Source organism: Crassostrea angulata, chromosome 5 (genome assembly GCF_025612915.1).
Source record: "Crassostrea angulata isolate pt1a10 chromosome 5, ASM2561291v2, whole genome shotgun sequence".
NCBI lineage: Eukaryota > Metazoa > Mollusca > Bivalvia > Ostreida > Ostreidae > Magallana > Magallana angulata.
This window is the reverse complement of record NC_069115.1, coordinates 7,931,219-7,951,717: the sequence shown is the minus strand read 5'-3', so window position 1 is coordinate 7,951,717 and position 20,499 is coordinate 7,931,219. Positions and strand designations below refer to the sequence as shown.

At 34.7% G+C, this 20,499-nt stretch overlaps 1 protein-coding gene across 8 annotated transcripts in view; it reads right to left on the bottom strand.

Moving 5' to 3' along the window:
* LOC128183067 (intermembrane lipid transfer protein VPS13A-like) overlaps positions 1 to 20,499 on the bottom strand; it is a 70,639-nt gene that overhangs the window by 11,945 nt on the left and 38,195 nt on the right. For 4 of the 8 annotated variants that reach the window (XM_052851912.1, XM_052851917.1, XM_052851918.1 and 1 more), the window contains 17 exons: positions 20,050 to 20,127; positions 19,107 to 19,136; positions 15,161 to 15,241; positions 14,859 to 15,046; positions 14,305 to 14,416; positions 13,843 to 13,977; positions 11,410 to 11,502; positions 10,970 to 11,194; positions 10,728 to 10,814; positions 10,277 to 10,387; positions 7,654 to 7,806; positions 6,641 to 6,766; positions 5,932 to 6,065; positions 5,422 to 5,560; positions 4,972 to 5,074; positions 1,608 to 1,792; positions 591 to 641 (listed from right to left, as the gene is read on the bottom strand). In XM_052851912.1, the coding sequence (XP_052707872.1) occupies positions 591 to 641; positions 1,608 to 1,792; positions 4,972 to 5,074; positions 5,422 to 5,560; positions 5,932 to 6,065; positions 6,641 to 6,766; positions 7,654 to 7,806; positions 10,277 to 10,387; positions 10,728 to 10,814; positions 10,970 to 11,194; positions 11,410 to 11,502; positions 13,843 to 13,977; positions 14,305 to 14,416; positions 14,859 to 15,046; positions 15,161 to 15,241; positions 19,107 to 19,136; positions 20,050 to 20,127 (2,031 nt within the window). Of the gene's footprint in view, positions 1 to 590; positions 642 to 1,050; positions 1,078 to 1,607; positions 1,793 to 4,971; positions 5,075 to 5,421; positions 5,561 to 5,931; positions 6,066 to 6,640; positions 6,767 to 7,653; positions 7,807 to 10,276; positions 10,388 to 10,727; positions 10,815 to 10,969; positions 11,195 to 11,409; positions 11,503 to 13,842; positions 13,978 to 14,304; positions 14,417 to 14,858; positions 15,047 to 15,160; positions 15,242 to 19,106; positions 19,137 to 20,049; positions 20,128 to 20,499 lie in introns of all 8 variants that reach the window. The other 4 variants (XM_052851915.1, XM_052851920.1, XM_052851913.1 and 1 more) reach the window with 3 other exon arrangements.

The window sequence follows — 20,499 nt, the reverse complement described above, 5'->3', positions numbered from 1 at the left end:
TTAATTGTTGAAGTGTTCAATAAGTTTTGTCTTAACTGAGTCTTTTTTTTTGTCTTGTTCAGACCTGCATATACATAAACCTGTTTATGAATATTAAGTAATGATGGTGAAATGCCAGATGCGTGTGTTGAACCATTACAGAAATTCAATCAGTCTAGTATATAATTTTTATCATTCAGTCAGTCTATATAAATATATATCATAACACAAGACCAATTACCTGTAGCTAGATATTTTCATTTATCAAAACCCAATACATACTACACGTAGAAATTAAACATTCTTGAAGACATTCATATTAATTAAATAACCAAATGCAATTGTAAATGAATAATTATGTACTAGAAACTTCTAAAATAATGTGACATTATGCAGTCACTCAATCTCAATTAATTACTTTCTACATACCCAACAATGCAATTATAACAATATGGTATGTTTTAAGTCATTCCTATACATGGTTTAGTATCTGACAATAATTTTCTTGTTTACGAAAAGATGTTTTTGGACACCAGTAGTTAGAGCAAGAGGCAAGGAATTAGGCAAAGGCAGTAACAAGGAATTGCTTCACGAAGAGGAGAAAGAGTTACCAATGGCATTAGCCGGTGTGAATGCGCAGAATCAACCCCTGAGCAGTGTGCCTTAAATTAAACCAGCGGACACATTAATATTACGATGAAAAGCAATACTTAATGATTAATGAAAAATTGCCTGCAACAAATTCTACAAAGGAGAAATAAAAATAACATGCATTCCAAAATAAACAACAGCAAACAGCACTTGTCAAGTTCTATGTGCAAGCTCACAAAAAAAGCTCAGTTAAAAAAAAAAAAAATTAATAATTATAAGCTTTATCTGTTATTGAATAAAGTCATTTTATACAAAAACATGTTTTGCAAATGTCACTGCATGAACGAGTGAATGCAAAATGGCAGATGCATGGTAAACAATTATCTGAATGTTAGAGTGGATCGAGCTCAATGTTTCCGACACACCAAAATCACTTTGCTTTAGAAAGTCACTCAAAATGTATAGAATGAAATGACTCACATTCAAGTTTTTCATGTAAGTTGTATGCTGCATAAATCAAATAATGCAACACCAACTTATGTTATATACGATACAAATAAATCAAGCCAAAAAAAAATAAATATTAAATAATAAACCCTGATGACCACATGCTGAACTTAAGGAAGTACAACAGAAAAAAATCACTTAATATTATAATAGGTAAAGACATAAATTGCACAGTTTTAATGTAATTGAGATGGGAGGAATTTCACTAAACATATAAGTCTAAAGAATTGAAATAGAAAATTATACATTCAAAGCTGACATTGCATCATGCATTGCATATAATAAATTAATCAGATGAGTGCTTAATTTTGTGCATCCTGATTAGTTTCAAAATAACAATTGGAAAATTAACTTCACTCTTTTTTCATGGAACTGAATACCTTTCAAAATAATTTCATTTGTGTAATGCTATTTTGTTTCAATTATTATATTTAATAATAAATCCAAGGATTATACTTCTTTCCTTATTCTTCAGCGTCCATTAAAAAGAATCCTTTAAAGCTATCCGTAATCCTTGATTTAAAACTTACCATCCTTGCAGCCTCCGCCACCCGAGGGTCTTGGGTAAATAGCACCACCCTCTGTTGCTGGTCTAGGAAGGAGACCCAGTAGATGGTCATTTTGTAGGCCTTGGTCTTCAGTCTGGACCGGAGGCCCAACCCTCCGTCTACGCTGTCCCCACCCCCCTCATCCTCCTCCCCGGGGTCAGTCTCATCTGTCAAATAAAAAATATTGTAACTGCTGATTAAAAATCCGCTCACTGCTAGCAAAGTGGTTAGCACACTGGCAATCCACTACATTATGTACTAGTAGATTGGGTTCCAAAAGTCGTTAGCTTTTATGATATTAATTTAAATCTACATAAGGGATATCTTTATAATACATGTATAAATGATCTATGGTGTGTAAGAAACGTACAAATTAGGTGTCACCATGAAGTTTGCATATTCTCTATTGACTGCAGTGTCATGAGATGTTAAGTGATATCAATTAAATAAGAAAAACATGAAATAATTCAACAAGAGGCCCATGGGGCCACATCGCTCACCTGAGCAACAATGGGCGTTCAAAAGATATTGTGCCATATGGTCCCTCGGTAGAAAAACAAAAAATAAATATTGTAAAGTATTCGAATTTTACACTTTTTTTGTATACATGTAATCTTTGACATTGTACCTTCATGAAATACTATTTTTTACAAGAATAAGAAAATTCTACGCAAGATATAAAACTAAACATTTGGTAGAGGTATACTGTTAAGTTGTTAACTTCCAAATCCCTATATTTTCGTTCTGCCCCCCCCCCCCCCCCCCACTTTGTAAAGCGATCAAAATATATGAGTGCATATAGTTACATTTTTTTCATCAACTACTCACTACTTACTAGTTATTGTTTTAAAAAAAAATAATAGTTATTGTTTTTTATTTTAAAAACCCTACATGTATAGATGTGAAGAAGAAAATTGTACCTCAATGTGCTCAATTTCTCAAATTAAAAACATTCAAAAATTTTATTTGTCTTCTCCATTACAATTAAATGACTGTTATTTACTTCGCGTACAAACCAGGATAATTTTCCGCTGTGATATTCTTAGGAATAGCGATAATTACTTTATCCCCGCAACAGAAATGTGTCAGAAATATGGAAACTGTTTTAAAGATGTCGTTTTTATTTACTCGTGTCTGAAAAACTATCAAAATTGATGTAGATTTCACATTATTTATTGTATAAAGAGAGGGAGAGTAGATATATACAGAATACTGTGGAATCATTAAATTTCGTGGGGGCCAATTTTCGTGGATGACTTAAATTTTACAGATTCGTGGGGACGTAATTTCGTGTTTTCATATATATCTACAAAAGGGAATATGACTTTATTACCCTAATTCATCAATTCGTGAAGGATGTTATTTCGTGGATGAGAGGTACCCAAGAATTCCACGAAAAATGAGCCACCACGAAATCTAATGATTTCACAGTATCATTATTTTATTTTGTTTGTACAAGTATTTAACATACTCTAATTCATAGAGATTTTCTAATGTTCAACCAAAATTTCAGCGTCAATTGTAGAATTATAAGCAAGATACAGAGCTCACAGTTCGCCTAGGTTTGATTCATATTTTGTTCACATGAGTTTATTACATTCAGCTTATGATTTTTAACTTGGTATTTCCTATTCAGCATTTAAAATGGAAAAAAAGAATGGCCTAAGATTTTATATTCTTTTATTCACTCAATACCAGTTCACTGGTATTTGAGGTTCAAAATCAGTTTATACAAATGTACACAAACACAGTGAAGGATCACATGTACAGTAGGAGTAATAATGACGAAAAAATGTTAAGTTTACAATACAATAAGATGTTAAAGTTGGTTTCTGAACGAACAGACTTTGAAAATTTTCTCAATAAATATTGACAAATTTTTTACTTTTTTAATCTTTAGTTTTTAAGATCTGTGTACAAACATAGAATTGTGAGCAAATCTCTGTATCTTGCTTATAATTTGAAGCTTAACACTCAAATATGGTTAGTTATTAGAAATTGAAAACAATTAAACACAAGAAACATTCACTATAACAAATAAAGAACACAATTTATTTTTTCGAAATGAATCATATAGATACATGTATATACCTACATATTTCCGTCAGCAATGTCAAACTTTATTTAAATTGAATAAACTCGAGAAAATGCCGAGCATCGCAACAAAACCTATTGCATTAATCTACCATTACGGAAAAGATAATGCCGATCGAATTACCGGTAGAATGAATTGTATTTCATTATTTTTTAATACATCAGATTTTGCTTAATTTGCGCAGGTAAACAGTTAACTGTTTGATTTATCAAAGTCTCTGTTTGATTTGATACGTAAAAATCACGAAATAATACAGACGATTGTTCCCAGGTTACAAGCAGAAATAATGAAAACGAAACGAAAATCGGAACAAGCTAACACCAACGTCATGTGTGAAAACTGTCAACGCATTGAAATATTTAGCCTCAATTTACTTCACAAAATCGGCAACGATATATTTTGCATGTTTCAAAAATTTCCCTTCATACGCGAACTGTTGCACAACAAGCAAATTCATCATAGTCAGATCGACCCTTTTTCTTATAATGTCATGGCTGCTTTAAACAAAGAACCTCGTTTTAGATGTATGGAATACGAGTCTAGGTAAAATGGGTATGCAAAATAAAAGCCAAGGCAGATCGACAATCGTCAATTCCAAATACGCATTATTTTGCAGCAATATTTACAGCGAATACAAATATACTAGTCCATCAAATATCCTGATATTTTAATGAGATTGGCAGATTAATATCTGCCAATCTTTGTTTTGCCCAGACCAAGTCTTGCCTACCCATTTTACCGGATGCCGGATTACCGGATGCCGAGCCCGAAGCTATTAAACTGATTGAAACACCCATTTCCTTTATTATTATTTTCGTAATAACTCAAATTTGACACAGAATTAGCACTTAATTTTTGCAATTTATATTTTCCTTCCCATAAGGATAATTTATGCTAAACTACGTTGAATTGGAATCAGTAGTTCTTGAGAAGAAGATTTTTAAAAATGCACCCCCCTTTTTCTACATTTTCAAGGTTTTCTCCGCTTTGAATACAGATCGGACTTTTATTTTTGCAATTTATATTCGCCCTCACATAAGGATGCTTTGTGCCAAATTTGGTTGAAATTGGATAAGCGGTTTTAGAGAAGAAGTTCAAAATGTAAAAAGTTTACAGACGGACAGACAGACGGACAGACAGACGGACGGACGGACGACGGACAAAATGTGATCAGAATAGCTCACTTGAGCTTTCAGCTCAGGTGAGCTAAAAACCAAAATTTGACATAAACATCTAGATATATAGACCCACCCTCAGGGCTGGAGTCCACCCGACCGTCCACCGCGTCGTTATAGTTGTAAGTACTAGAGGACTGTACTAACTTCACTGTCAGCCGCTTTGGGTTGTAGCTATCCTGTTTATACACAATCAGAAATTTCTCTGTTATTGTATGGCGTGTGACTCATTGTGGCCACCATATCGTTCACGTTTATACACATTTTACAAACACCAGAGATGCATAGAACTATACTGACTCTCAAGATATCAATTTGGTAAGTTGATGAAATCAATAAAATTTTGACTTTGTGATATCATTTTATTTTGACCTAGAGATATCAATTGCAACAGATGTTGGTGATATCAATTCTAACAAATATTGGTAAACCAATTCTAGCAGATGTTGGTGATATCGGTTTTAACAGACATTGGTATTATCAATTATAACAGGCCTTAAGCAATATCAATAATATTGTAACAGACCTTGGTGATATCAATCTCTGACTCCTGGCTTTTCTTCCCATTGTACACGTTCCAAAGCAGTGTCCGGTTTCCTGTCGGATTGTCCCAGGTGTACAGTATAGCCTGATCCTGTCCTAATACCGTCATCTGGTGCTGGCCCCTGAAAGGCAAGTGTCAAAATATGGTATATATGTAGACCAATGCAAAAACTGTATAATATGTACATTAATTCATCCAAAAAGATGAGGTCTCAATGTGAGTTGAGAAATTTTTTTGATAATACCTTTTTATAATTTTTTTCTTACACAATATGAACATTTTTTACTTAATATGCTTCTGGTAAAACAAACCTTGTATCACCAATCTCAAAATTCCTAAATGTGCATGCATTTTAATTAAAATTTACCAAATCCTTTAATAAGCTATAAATCAATCTGAACTTATCATCCTAGAGCTTGTATGTTTAATCCATTGAAATATCATGATTAAATATATTAAGTATATATCATATTATTCTATTCTAGATCTTACTTTTGTCGGATGACAATGAAGACATCCTCACACAGGTTCTCTATCTTTACGGGGGCGTCGCCGACGTCGTAGTCCGTGAAGGAAATGGTGCGTGACGTCTCCAGTCCCCCAGTCACCTCCACACAGACCGCCGTCTGATAACAGCAAAAACTCAGTCATCCAATACTCTTATACTGAACTACATAATCATATAACTATTATGCACAAAAAATTGTCAATAAAAGACTTGATTTGAACATATTTTATTATGCAAATATATATTTACATAAATGGATTAGGAGGCAGGCAATCCCTATGTAAGCCTTCTCAATTAAAGACTACGGTATTTACCGTACTCAATTGTCATACCTCGTAAACTTTAAATTGTAACACTTTCTCCTAACTTTCAGTAAAACAGTATTTAAAGTCTAATTAATCTACATTCATCATCTACCACGCCAAATTTTAGTGATCAAGTGACTAATCTTATCACATTTGACCTTGATCTTTTAAACCATTTTCAACTCTCATTCTAACCTTTCCATCTACCACCCCTCCTAGTTTTCAATGATCAAGATCTATTTGTGTCCCCAATAATCCTGATATTCTACTCCCATGTAACTGCCTAACTCAGCTTTCCAATCAATACACCTTCAAAGTTACATGATTGTATGTACAATGATCTGCAAAGTCTATATACACATGTATCTCACATCTTTAGGTGCCTTACCCCGTTCTCCATCCTGAGTACTGTGTTATGCAGACTGTTGATAGGGAAGTGCTCCGATGTGATGCTGCTCTCACTGTATCTGATGAACATCTTGTCACTGGATGTCACAGGCCAGTAGGGTTTACACTGTAAACATAAAATTTACATTATTTGTCACTGAATGTAACAGGCTAGTAAGGTTTACACTGTAAACATAGAATTTACATTATTTGTCACTAAATGTAAAAGGCCAGTAGGGTTTACACTGTAAACATAGAATTTACATTATTTGTCACTGAATGTAACAGGCCAGTAAGGTTTACACTGTGAGCATAGAATGTACATTATTTGTCACTGAATGTCACAGGCAAGTAGGGTTTACACTGTAAACATATAATTTACATTATTTGTCACTGAATGTAACAGGCCAGTTAGGTTTACACTGTGAGCATAGAATTTACATTTTTGTCACTGAATGGTACAGGCCAGTAAGGATTACACTGTGAGCATAGAATTTACATTTTTGTCACTGGATGTCACAGGCCAGTAGGGTTTACACTGTGAGCATAGAATTTACATTATTTGTCACTGAATGCAACAGGCCAGTAAGGTTTACACTGTAAACATAGAATTTACATTATTTTCACTGGATGTCACAGGCCAGTAGGGTTTACACTGTGAACATAGAATTTACATTATTGGTCACTAAATGTAACAGGCCAGTAGAGTTTACACTGTAAGCATAGAATTTACATTATCTGCAGGTCAAGCTCACTCTAAGAACCACACAGAAAAAGGCATCATTTGACCAGCAGTGTGTGTGTCCATGCATTCATAAAAATGAAAATTAATCAGAAAATACATGTATACTAAGTGTCATCCACCTATGTAAACATAATCATCTCAAAATTCAAACTGCAAAAAGTAATCATTGCATTAATGTCTTAAACTTATCATTTAATATACTGCTTTTTTCTACAATGGCAAACTCAGATCACCTGAATTTAATGAGACTGTATCATTATCTCGCTCACCTCTCCAACCGAGATGTCCATCCACAGATCGGTTGTCTCGTTCTCCTCCATGTACCTCAGTGCTCGAGATGTTTTATTGACCACAAGAAAGAATGGCGTAATGGTCAAAATCCTGGTTAACTTCAGGTCAGACCAATTAAATTGCAGCATCAGCTACAAAATTGATATTTTAGTGATAAAACATTGGGGAAGCTCAAAAACAGAAAGATAAGTACATTTAAAATTAAGAAATGAAGTTCACTTTTTGAAAATTCATGAGATTATGTTCTACATGACATCACAGGGCATATTCCAGTAAAGTTCAAGCATGTTCCCTTAATTTTGTTTTATGAATTAATTATCATTATTTGAAGAAATTTAAAGAACAATGTAAAATAAATATAAACTGTAATATGCTCTCTGTGGCATTAAATAAAGGTAATTTAAACTATTAACATTAAGGTCACTGCAGAAATAAATATACAAGTCATGCTGACACTTGCAATGTATTTATCCAGCATTGATAATGACCATGCATGCAGTACCTTCACAGTCAATTAAAACTGCCAAAAACAGCATACAGTAAAACAAGGTTATAGCGAACAGACTTACAATGAATTGACGCTTATATCGAAGTGAATTTCATTCCCCGTGACTAAATTACGTTGTAATCTTGATGGATTTAACGAATTATGCTTATAACAAATCAAAAAACGCCTGTCCCTGGGACTTTGTTATATGCATGTTTTACTGTATATCCAAAATGTTTAAATTCTCAGTAACATGACAACATAATAAACATGTATATTGCAAGTAAAACCAATTAAAACATTCAGTGCAATGAGAAAGAAAAATTGTCAGATTTTCTGAGGGTCCAATTCCCTGCATAGTTTATCTCATAACTTTGAAACATTTCACCTGCAGTACTATTATGAGATGATTTTACTGTGTGATGATTCTAGCTGCATGTGTATCAGATCAACTTTCATATGTCTGAAATTTTCAACAACTGGAGGAAAATGTCAATACAAAATTAGCACGTGCTCCCATACTGTACATTATGTTTTTACAGTTGATGTGCATAAATTATATACATAAATTTACAGTGAATTTATATAGTTTTTATTTACAGAATGAGAATATTAGCAAGTGGCTAAATTTACATCAATATTATATTTAACAGTCAGTATTGCTTTTCCTTACACTCATGAAAACCTGGAAAATTATTCAAATATTGTGACTGAAATTGAAAAAATCATAAAGATATTCAGGGTTATCCTTTTTTCACTAGGCTTTCAGACTATAATACAATTATAAACTAAATGATCAATAATAATTAATATCTTTTCTGATTTATCCCAGTACTTTGATCTGTAATACACAGCCAACTTTTCATAATTTTCTGACTTTTATTATGTTATTCAATCAATTAATGAGATCATCTCATATTCATTTCATTAATCTATAATATTAAAACACCTGCTGATTGACAATTTGATTTAAACCTTTCATATATGACTAAAAACTGATTTCTTGCCGTGAAAGATCTTCCTGTTATACTAGTATAATGGCATTCCCCTTAAAGAACCTGAACAACTGTTTTCCCCTCTCCTTGATGCTATTACATTTGATTGCCTGTCTCTCTGATGCTATTACATTTGTTTGTCCCTCTCCCTGATGCTATTACATAAGTTTGCCCATCTCCCTAATGCTATAACATGTGTTTGCCCCTCTCCCTGATGCTATTACATTTGTTTGCCTCTCTCCCTGATGCTACTACATTAGTTTGCCTCTCTCTTTAATGCTATTACATGTGTTTGCCCCTCTCCCCGATGCTATTACATTTGTTTTCCTCACTCTCCTTGATGCTATTATGTTTGTTTACCCCACTCTCACTGATGCTATTTATTGTTTTGTCCCTCTCTCTCTCTCTGATGCCATTACATTAGTTTGCCTCTTTCCCTGATGCTATCACATTTGTTTGCTTCTCTCCCTGATGCTATTACATTTGTCTGCCCCTCTCCCTGATGCTATTACATTTGTCTGCCCCTCTCCCTGATGCTATTACGTTTGTTTGCTCCTCTCCCTAATGCTATTACATTTGTTTGCTCCTCTCCCTGATGCTATAACATTTGTTTGCCTTTCTCTCCCTGATTCTATTACATTTGTTTGCTTCTCTCCCTGATGCGCCTCATTTGTTTGTCCCTCTCTCTTTCTGATGCCATTACATTTGTTTGCATCTCTCCCTGATACTATTACATTTGTTTGCCTTTCTCTCCCTGATTCTATTACATTTGTTTGCCTCTCTCCCTGATACTATTACATTTGTTTGCCTTTCTCTCCCTGATTCTATTACATTTGTTTGCCTCTCACCCTGATGCTATTACATTTGTTTGCCCCTCTCCCTGATGCTATTACATTTGTTTGCCCCTCTCCCTGATTCTATTACATTTGTTTGCTTCTCTCCCTGATGCGCCTCATTTGTTTGTCCCTCTCTCTTTCTGATGCCATTACATTTGTTTGCCTCTCTCCCTGATGCTATTACATTTGTTTGCCTCTCTCTCCCTGATTCTATTACATTTGTTTGCCTCTGTCCCTGATGTTATTACATTTGTTTGCCCCTCCTCCTGATGCTATTACCCACCCTATACTTGGTCTTTCTCTCCTTGTCGTTACAGATGACCACCCCCGAATTCCCAACGGTGTCCAGGGAAAATGACTGAGACCAGCGGGAGTTATACACCTTGATTTTGGCCTGAAAAGAAATCGGGTAAAAATCTCAGTATGCATCACTGGCCATAAAACATGTAGTACACTATTTTTTATTCATTTATATATCATGTATATTTTAATCTATAATTAAGAATTTCCCATATTAAAAAGCATATCAATGATAGTGAAGATACATAGTTAAAAAAATTTGAAAGTAAGGCTAAACAATTCATGTCGGAGGAAAACTCTTAACTAACTTAAAGTATTTTTGGTGTTATCGTTTCTCATGCAATTTGAATTTTTCCACTCGAATTAATGTTGGTTTACAGCATATGTCAAACTATACCGAACATAGTTTTACTCTCAGTTATTACTTTACATACCTTTTTAGGTCTGTTTTTCTTGAATCTGAATAAAATTGGTGATGTCAAGTTTGGAGGACAGTCAAATACTGCTTCAGATTTTGATCCCTTAAAAGACAGCAAGTAATTAATAATTATTCCAGTTAAAGTCAAACCATTGGAAATAATATAGCAACAACACCACCGCCAGCTTGAGGCACAGTTTCTTTGATACATGCATATCTCTGATCATAATTCTATAAATCTTCACTAAATTCCCTCACCTTGACTTGAATGTCCAGATCTGTTTTGTTGATCAGCCAATAGGGACTGTACACATAAAGGTCAACAGTGGGCTGCTGGGTCGCATGAACTGTCAAGGTCAAATGCTTATTGTTGCTCCCTTCAAATCCAAAGTCATAGGGTGACATGGAAACAGCCTTGAACTCCTCCAGACTCTGTATGATCTCATAGACCCCGGTCCAGTCCACACCCTGGTAATCCTGTAACTGTAATACAGAACAAGGTCAGGTCAAGGCTGAGGTCAGCCAAGGTCAAAGATATCAAAACGATCAATATTATTGAGCAATGTTTAGTCAGAGAGAAAGAGAGAGAGAAGGTGGAGGTGCTAGTTTATAAAAGGGGGAAAGGGAGGGTTTAAGAAGAGAGAAAGAGGACTCAGACATAGGTAGAGAGAGATTTAATTGAATGTTCAGTAGTGTACCTGGAGGTGTAGCTTGTAGCTGTCTTTCAGGTTGACATTGTTGAGGTGACAGGAGTCTCCCATCTTTAACATCACAAAGGCAGATCTTGTTCCCTGTGTAAAAATGGCAAATGGCAAAATAACCTATAAAATGTTTTTATTCACTTAGTTCCAAATCAGCAAAAACACTTTACATTCCTTCTGGAAGACATGTTTTATGAGGAACATCAAATGGGCATATAAAAAACACTTCATAATTATAAAGGCATGTATAGTTTCACATGTACAGTCCCTGAAAAAGTTCTACTTTCCCACTTGAACAGTTAGTGAACGGTGAGTGCACTCTGAACGAACTTGGGTGAGCGCTTATGAAAAGTGAACAATGAGTGAACACAAGATAAATAATTTATTCAGAGTGCCTAGGGAGTTATCCTTACATTATTTTTTGTTGGTAATCAAGAAAAAATAGATAAACTTTATGTATGTATTGCTATCAGCCTAAATATGATATCTGACTGAACAATAAGTGAACTCTGAATGAACAGTGAACAAAAAGGTGAATGCTTTGTAAACGCATGGTGAGCGCTTTGTGAATGGTGGACGTGAATGGAGAGGAGCGTAGAGCGCAAGTGAAATCACTGTGAACACACGGAAAGATGGGAAAGTATATGTAGAATGTTTCAGGGACTGTATTGATAGCTTTGATGATATTTTGATGCATCATGCCTGACAAGACAAACCATTACCCTAAGATGCACCAATTACCATTACTAATTATGTTTTAAGACCTTAAGGCCAAAAAATGCCCATAAAGTGACCTTTATAAATGATCAGCCATCGTAACCTTTCAAAATGTGGCTCCTAAAGTTGTTTTCCTCATGAACAGAACATTTTTTATCACATACACCTTTTTTCATTGCAGGACAGCAGACTCTGAGTTAATAAAAGTGCTCAATGTACACATAAGCCATACCAATACGTGATGATTGTTAATACAAGTATATGTGTCAACCTGACAATTTATTGATTAAGCGTGAATATAATTTCATAAAGACAACTGGTACTGAGTGAATAATTATGTGGCGAGGAGAAGGGAGTACTTATTATTTACTGGTCACTGACAGTTAAATTACATTCAAATTGATACTTTCTAAATTGTTACTTCTCAACAAAAGATCAACTAAAATTATACAAAATGAAATTATATTAAGTCTACTTTGTTTTTACCTATAATTCACAAACTTTGTAATAATTAACGTTAAATCAGTTGGCAAAATCTAGATACCTCTACCAAGAAAATATGTGTTGGTATAAAAAAAACAACCAAAAAAAAAGAACTATACATGCTCATTCATTGAACTGAATCCAAAATAATTCCTAGAGATACTTAGATAATTCCTAGAGATACTTAGGATTAATGCAATAGAATGATTGATACACAAGTTTTCTGACTCAATCCTTCTATGTCTAAAAATGACTATGTAGTGTCTATAAAAGCCATTAAAATAAGCACAGGGAAATGTATGGCCTACATTCACTCCTCTAAACATTAAACCATACTTACAGATTTCTGAAAACAAGTGCAAACAAAATAAAACTGTATCAATAGAAAATTAGCATATATTATATTATGAAGAAAATATGAATCTGTACTTATTTATTCAACTCATATTTCATAAAATAAACTAAAATGACACTAAATCTGCACTCCAAATAAATTTTCAACATCTTTACAAATTTTTCAGTGAAAGTCTATTGGCTAGACTGATGTTAGAAATGTGAGTACCTAAGTACTCCACTGTTTTGTATCAAATCTAGAGTCTCAGAATATTCTGAGACTCTAGATTATTTGACTTTTTAAGTCTTTTAGTTTATGACAAGATTCTGAAGTCATTATTCACTTTTTTGAATAATCAGGAATTAAAACATGACAATAAAACCATTACAATGATGCAGAAGTTTGTTTCCTCCAATCTAGCTAGTATGCAAAATAGATCACTTTTCCAACAAGCTTAATAGTTAAGCAACTACATGCTATGTGCACATACTCTACAGGATCATTAAACAAATTTTCCTTAGCATGTGTTAATATTGTTTTTGTCTAATCAATTAATTTGTGTATCCTAAATAAGTTGTCATTAGAGACTGTATATACATAAAAAAGTGAAAACAAATACATGTATAGTGTGCAATGCTACCTCTTTTTGGGGTTTAAATCGATCTCAAAGTCCCTATTTTTTACCACCAAAGGTTATTAACATGATTGTATTGAAAGCAATAAAATTCCTGATAATATCTTAAATCATAATAAATCATGTATGATATCAATGTAATGTACAACTTATTATTTCTGTTGCATTTAGTAATTACATGCATAATAGATCCTGCTGCTTTCAGTTTAAATATGTCAATGCATTAGCTCCATCTATACTGTTACAAGGTGAGACAACTTACCTCCAGGGAATATTGTATGTTGTAGGGGAGGTAATTATGAAGGATGACCGGGGGACTGAGAGTTAGCTGGTAGTAGGGGACCCCTGCAGGTACAGCTTGTGGGGGGACCAGTTTACTGCCCTCTGCCCAAATGACCTTCAAGTAGAAAATGATTTTAAAGATTAATATGTGAAAAAAACTTAATTATTCAAAGTATATAACAGTTACTATAGCTTTTTTCATCTTGATTGCTTTAGTTCAATAAAAGACATTTCACCGTGCTGCTATTTGTATTATAATAATTTACAAGAAGAATAAATTATCCGAGTGTATAGTATTTAAAATTATCTAAATGATTTATCAAAAACCACTGGTTGTGAATACACATGTACAACAGTTCATATCATATTTAACCCTATTTTTTCTTTTTTCATTTCAATGTGCAGAATATGTTTATTTTATAAACAACAATTGTCCTCTCACCATGAAATAGAAAGGCTCAGTGTCAGCCTCTGCTAGAGGACAGCTGAAGACCTTGGATTTGTCCCGACCCTGGAAGTCCTTCCACCAAATCCCGTCACTGGTCATCTTGTAACTGTAATATCATATTGTAAAGAATATCTAAAACTGAGCAGGCAAATCTCAAATTTTACACTAACTCAGAAAAAAAAATTATTTAAATAATCCACATATGATTAAATAAAGGTCTTAAGTTTCTAAGGCGAAAAAAATATTGTTGCAAACAGGTATTTCTTTTCATCTTTATTGAAAAATTTGCAAAGGGGGAATAATTCAATGTTCCTTTAATTACTTTAACTTGAAAAATGGCACTAAAATTAATCAGCTTGAGAATAAAACAAATATTAATTGTTTTAGCCTAAAGTGACTTTTTCATGTTTCAGCTCTGAATGGCCATATAATTTTGCGTCTAACCCACAATTTTACATGAAAATACATTTATTGTTCTTCCTTGCATGACAAAAACATTCAGTTGAAGAATAGAAACAAAACTTCAAAATTCCAGACACTCCATGTACCTGCTGTCAGAGGGAGCCATGAACAGAGGAAGGTGGAAGGCTACGAATAGTGGAACATCGTACACATCTCCTGTTGCCAAGGTAACCAGCTTAACGAACTCTTCTGTGTCACTCTCCACGGTCTGGTAAACCTTCAAGTCCTTGGTCTTACAGAAAACGTCCATAGACCATCCCAAGTTGTTCTTGATCTGTTAAACATAGATGGACTGTGTTTTTTAATCGATTCAATTATGTTTTAAGTGAGAATATTTGAATTTGTTGTCTATTACAACTTTCTACCCCTTCACTCCTTTCTCACTGACCTGAAGGGGTGACAGGAAATTTATGACCTTCCTTCCATGCCATACATCAATGTCCAGCAGGTACCAGTACTTTGTCTTGTTCTGAAATAAAGCCAAACCTCATCATTTGATTATTGCAGCCATAGATCTACAAAATAGACCAAAGTCACTGAAAAGATCTGTTCTAACCATGCTTGTCCATGCATCTCTCTACATCATCAATGATTATGATTTACAAACAACAGTGATTATAATGATGCATAATATCCTTTTATAAACAGACGGATCAGGTATGGTTTTATCACACTAGCAGGTATACTGATGGAAAGTGATGGATAATACACCCTTTACACAAGGCCACTTAATATCTGCAATTAAGCTACCTCATTGACTTGACAAGACGATTTCATTTTTCCATCCATGTAATGCTAAATATGTGTTCCAAATACTGTTTTTACAGTATTTGTAACAACTTTATTTTGCAATTAAAATTCACTCATTTTTGCAATAAAGCTTAAGATTTTAAAAACAAGAGGCCCATGGGCCACATCGCTCACCTGAGGAACAATAGGTATGATAAAATCAGCTTAATGAAGTCATAATACAAACAATCTGGACAATGTACAATAATACATGTAGATCCTGTATAAATAAATCAATTTTTCCCGCTGGATATTCTTATGTTTATAATCATTAGTCCCTTTTCTAACAGGATGATTTTATAGTCATATCACATGTTGAGTATTGCAGTCCTCAAAAAGATCCTTTACAATTGTTTATATATGGGATATTAAGCTACATCAATCTCTAAACCTTCTTGTGAGGCCGAAGAATTGTCCTGGAGCCAAAGTCTTAACAATTATAAAGAATCATCTGGCTGATTAGTTTCTGAGAAGAAGATTTTAAAAGATTTACTCTATATATTCCTATGTAAAACTTTAACAACCCCCCACCCCCCCAAAATGTGGCCTCACCCTACCCCCAGGGATCATGTTTTCACAACTGTGAATCTACACTACCTAAGGATACTTCCACACAAGTTTCAGCTTTCCTGGAAGATTAGTTTCTGAGAAGAAGATTTTAAAAGATTTACTCTATATATTCCTATGTAAAACTTTAACAACCCCCCACCCCCCCCCCCCAAAATGTGGCCTCACCCTACCCCCAGGGATCATGTTTTCACAACTGTGAATCTACACTACCTAAGGATACTTCCACACAAGTTTCAGCTTTCCTGGAAGATTAGTTTCTGAGAAGATGTTTAAATATTTACTCTATAAATTCCTATGTAAAACTTCGACCCCCCATTGTGCGGCACCCTACCCTCAGGGATCATGATTTTCACAACTTTGAATCTACACTATCTGAGGATGCTTCCACACAAGTGTCAGCTTTCCTGGCTGATTAGTTTCTGAGAAGAAGATTTTTAAAGATTTACTCTATATATTCCTATGTAAAACTTCGACCCCCCATTGTGGCCCCACCCTACCCCTGGGGGTCATGATTTTCACAACTTTGAATCTACACTACCTGAGGATGCTTCCACACAAGTGTCAGTTTTCCTGGCTGATTAGTTTCTGAGAAGAAGATTTTCAAAGATTTACTCTATATATTCCTATGTAAAACTTCAACCCCCCCATTGTGGCCCCACCCTACCCCTGGGGGTCATGATTTTCACAACTTTGAATCTACACTACCTGAGGATGCTTCCAAACAAGTGTCAGCTTTCCTGGCTGATTAGTTTCTGAGAAGAAGATTTTTAAAGATTTACTATATATTCCAATGTAAAAAACTTTAACACCCCCCCCCCATTGTGGCCCCACCCTACCCCCAGGGATCATGATTTTCACAACTTTGAATCTACACTGCCTGAGGATACTTCCACACAAGTTTCAGCTTTCCTGGCTGATTAGTTTCTGAGAAGAAGAATTTTAAAGATTTACTCTATATATTCCTATGTAAAACTTCGACCCTCCATTGTGCCCCACCCTACCCCCAGGGATCATGATTTACACAACTTTGAATCTGCACTACCTGAGGATGCTTCCGCACAAGTGTCAGCTTTCCTGGCTGATTAGTTTCTGAGAAGAAGATTTTAAAGATTTACTCTATATATAAATTCCTATGTAAAACTTCGATCCCCATTGTGGCCCCACCCTACCCCTGGGGGTCATGATTTTCACAACTTTGAATCTACACTATCTGAGGATGCTTCCACACAAGTGTCAGCTTTCCTGGCTGATTAGTTTCTGAGAAGAAGATTTTTAAAGATTTACTCTATATATTCCTATGTCAAACTTCGACCACCCCATTGTGGCCCCACCCAACCCCAGGGGGTCATGATTTTCACAACTTTGAATCTACACTACCTGAGGATACTTCCAAACAAGTTTCAGCTTTCCTGGCTGATTAGTTTCTGAGAAGAAGATTTTTAAAGATTTACTCTATATATTCCTATGTAAAACTTCGACCCCCCATTGTGGCCCCACCCTACCCCTGGGGGTCATGATTTTCACAACTTTGAATCTACACTATCTGAGGATGCTTCCACACAAGTGTCAGCTTTCCTGGCTGATTAGTTTCTGAGAAGAAGATTTTTAAAGATTTACTCTATATATTCCTATGTCAAACTTCGACCACCCCATTGTGGCCCCACCCAACCCCAGGGGGTCATGATTTTCACAACTTTGAATCTACACTACCTGAGGATACTTCCACACAAGTTTCAGCTTTCCTGGCTGATTAGTTTCTGAGAAGAAGATTTTTAAAGATTTACTCTATATATTCCTATGTAAAACTTCGACCCCCCATTGTGGCCCCACCCAATCCCTGGGGGTCATGATTTTCACAACTTTGAATCTACACTACCTGAGGATGCTTCCACACAAGTGTCAGCTTTCCTGGCTGATTAGTTTCTGAGAAGAAGATTTTTAAAGATTTACTCTATATATTCCTATGTAAAACTTCGACCACCCCATTGTGGCCCCACCCAACCCCAGGGGGTCATGATTTTCACAACTTTGAATCTACACTACCTGAGGATGCTTCCACACAAGTTTCAGCTTTCCTGGCTGATTAGTTTCTGAGAAGAAGATTTTTAAAGATTTACTCTATATATTCCTATGTAAAACTTTGACCCCCCCATTGTGGCCCCACCCTACCCCCGGGGGTCATGAATTTCACAACTTTGAATCTACACTACCTGAGGATGCTTCCACACAAGTTTCAGCTTTCCTGGCTTTCTGGTTCTTGAGAAGAAGATTTTTGAAAATTTCTCGAAATTTTTAATTAATTTCTAATTATCTCCCCTTGAAAACGAGTGTGACCCTTAATTTTCACAACTTTGAATCCCCTTTGCCTAAGGATGATTTGTGCCAAGTTTGGTTGAAATTGGCCCAGTAGTTCTTGAGAAGATGTTGAAAATGTGAAAAGTTTACGGACAGACAGACAGACGGACAGACAGACAGACGGACAGACAGACAGACGGACGACAGACAAAATGTGATCAGAATAGCTCACTTGAGCTTTCAGCTCAGGTGAGCTAATAATACACCAAAAACATCAACTGCGAAGACTGGTTTGCTGTGAGAAAGATTTGCGATAATGAGGCTCTTGCAAACCTTGCGAAAATTTCTCGCACGCAAATAATTTCATAAAGTATATTTAAACTAATTCTAAAGATGGAGTTTTGAATATCATACTGAATACATCCAAGAACTTTACACATCATGTTTAAAGTCTTTTGTAGTTATAGCAAATGTCTGTAATATTTATACCTTCCAGTGGCTGATTTACTGTACAGTGTACATGTAAATCAAATCACTGTTTGGGGAATTGTTTTTTCAATTAATCTGAACCAAAATGAATCAAAATGTTGGATTGTACATATTTCATGCATGAACATAGTTACATAATATGTACACAAACCCACAAAGCAATGCAGTAATTAAATCAAAGTGTTCATTACCAGTTGTTTGACTTCTGTACCATCCTCTGGCTGTTATGAAACAAAAGAACATCTAGTAAAAGCTTCATATTATGATAGAAGAATACGAACAACGAACAATGTGATGAAATGAACTGACAATGATGGATTGACTGATTCTGATTTTGAGGCATTTGATCATGATGAATTGACAGATTTAAATTGACAAGGGACTATATATAATATGGGCCTAAAATGGCACCCTAAAATGAACATCATCATTTTACTGTAATTCTTTGTTTTTTTTGTACAGATATGTATGTGATGTGTTTACATAATGTTCATTTTGATACAACTGCCCACAATTTAGAAATATGACATCATAAAGACCACCTTTTCCCGCCATTTTCGCATTTTTAGCACATAACAGCTTGTTTTCAAGCAATTTTTCTTTCAGAAAATATAGAGCGCATGCTTGAACAAACAAAATATTTTAATCAGAGATGTATCTAGCCAAGGCTAATAAGTAACAAAAAAAGTTTCCTTGTTTAAGCATGCGCTGTATATTTCCCATTCATAAAACCATATGAAAAATGTAAATTTTTGGCTGATTTTGATTGAATTATAGAAATAGCGTCACTTCTGACGTCATATACTGACAGTGAGTGCAAATAAAACAAATAAATAGGTGAAAAATATATTTTATATCAACTCTTCTAAAATATAACATAACATTTTATTGTACCCGAAACACTTTAAAAAATGGCGAATTATGGGGGCCAAATTTAACTCATATCATATATAGTTCTTTGATTGGAAGTCATGATGAATAATTAAATAATGAATTTGACACATTGGATGAGCAGTAAGATATGACGAACTGACAGAATGTGAGATGAACTGAATGAATTTGACCTCATCTCCTGATGAAAAGTAAGCTGTGATGACTTGAATGATTTGTGACACATTTGATTATCAGCCTCACCTTGTGTGGGAGCAGAGGCATCAGCTGTCGACAGGCTCTTCTGTGAGAAACTGTCGAGGAGAGGTGGAAGCCATCCACCTGAAGAGACAAAGTTCATATACACCTATCATATTCATTAATTTATAAAATTATTATAATTATGATCCACGCGTACACTGTAGTTTCAAACTTACATTAACCTATTAAGCTTCAGATAAACAGTATTGTCTGTTCTGGCATACAAATGAGATGACAAAGGTAAGTAACAATATATAACATGAAATTGCACTGACTTGCAACTTAACTTGATCAGACTTACATGTACATATATAAATTGTGATTTCAACTTGAGCTTGAGTTGATCAGACTTATTTGTTTGCCATTGTGTATATTTCTCTTACAACTTGTGCTTGAATTGATCAGACTTATTTGTTTGCGATTTCATCAATTTGTCTTACAACTTGTGCTCGA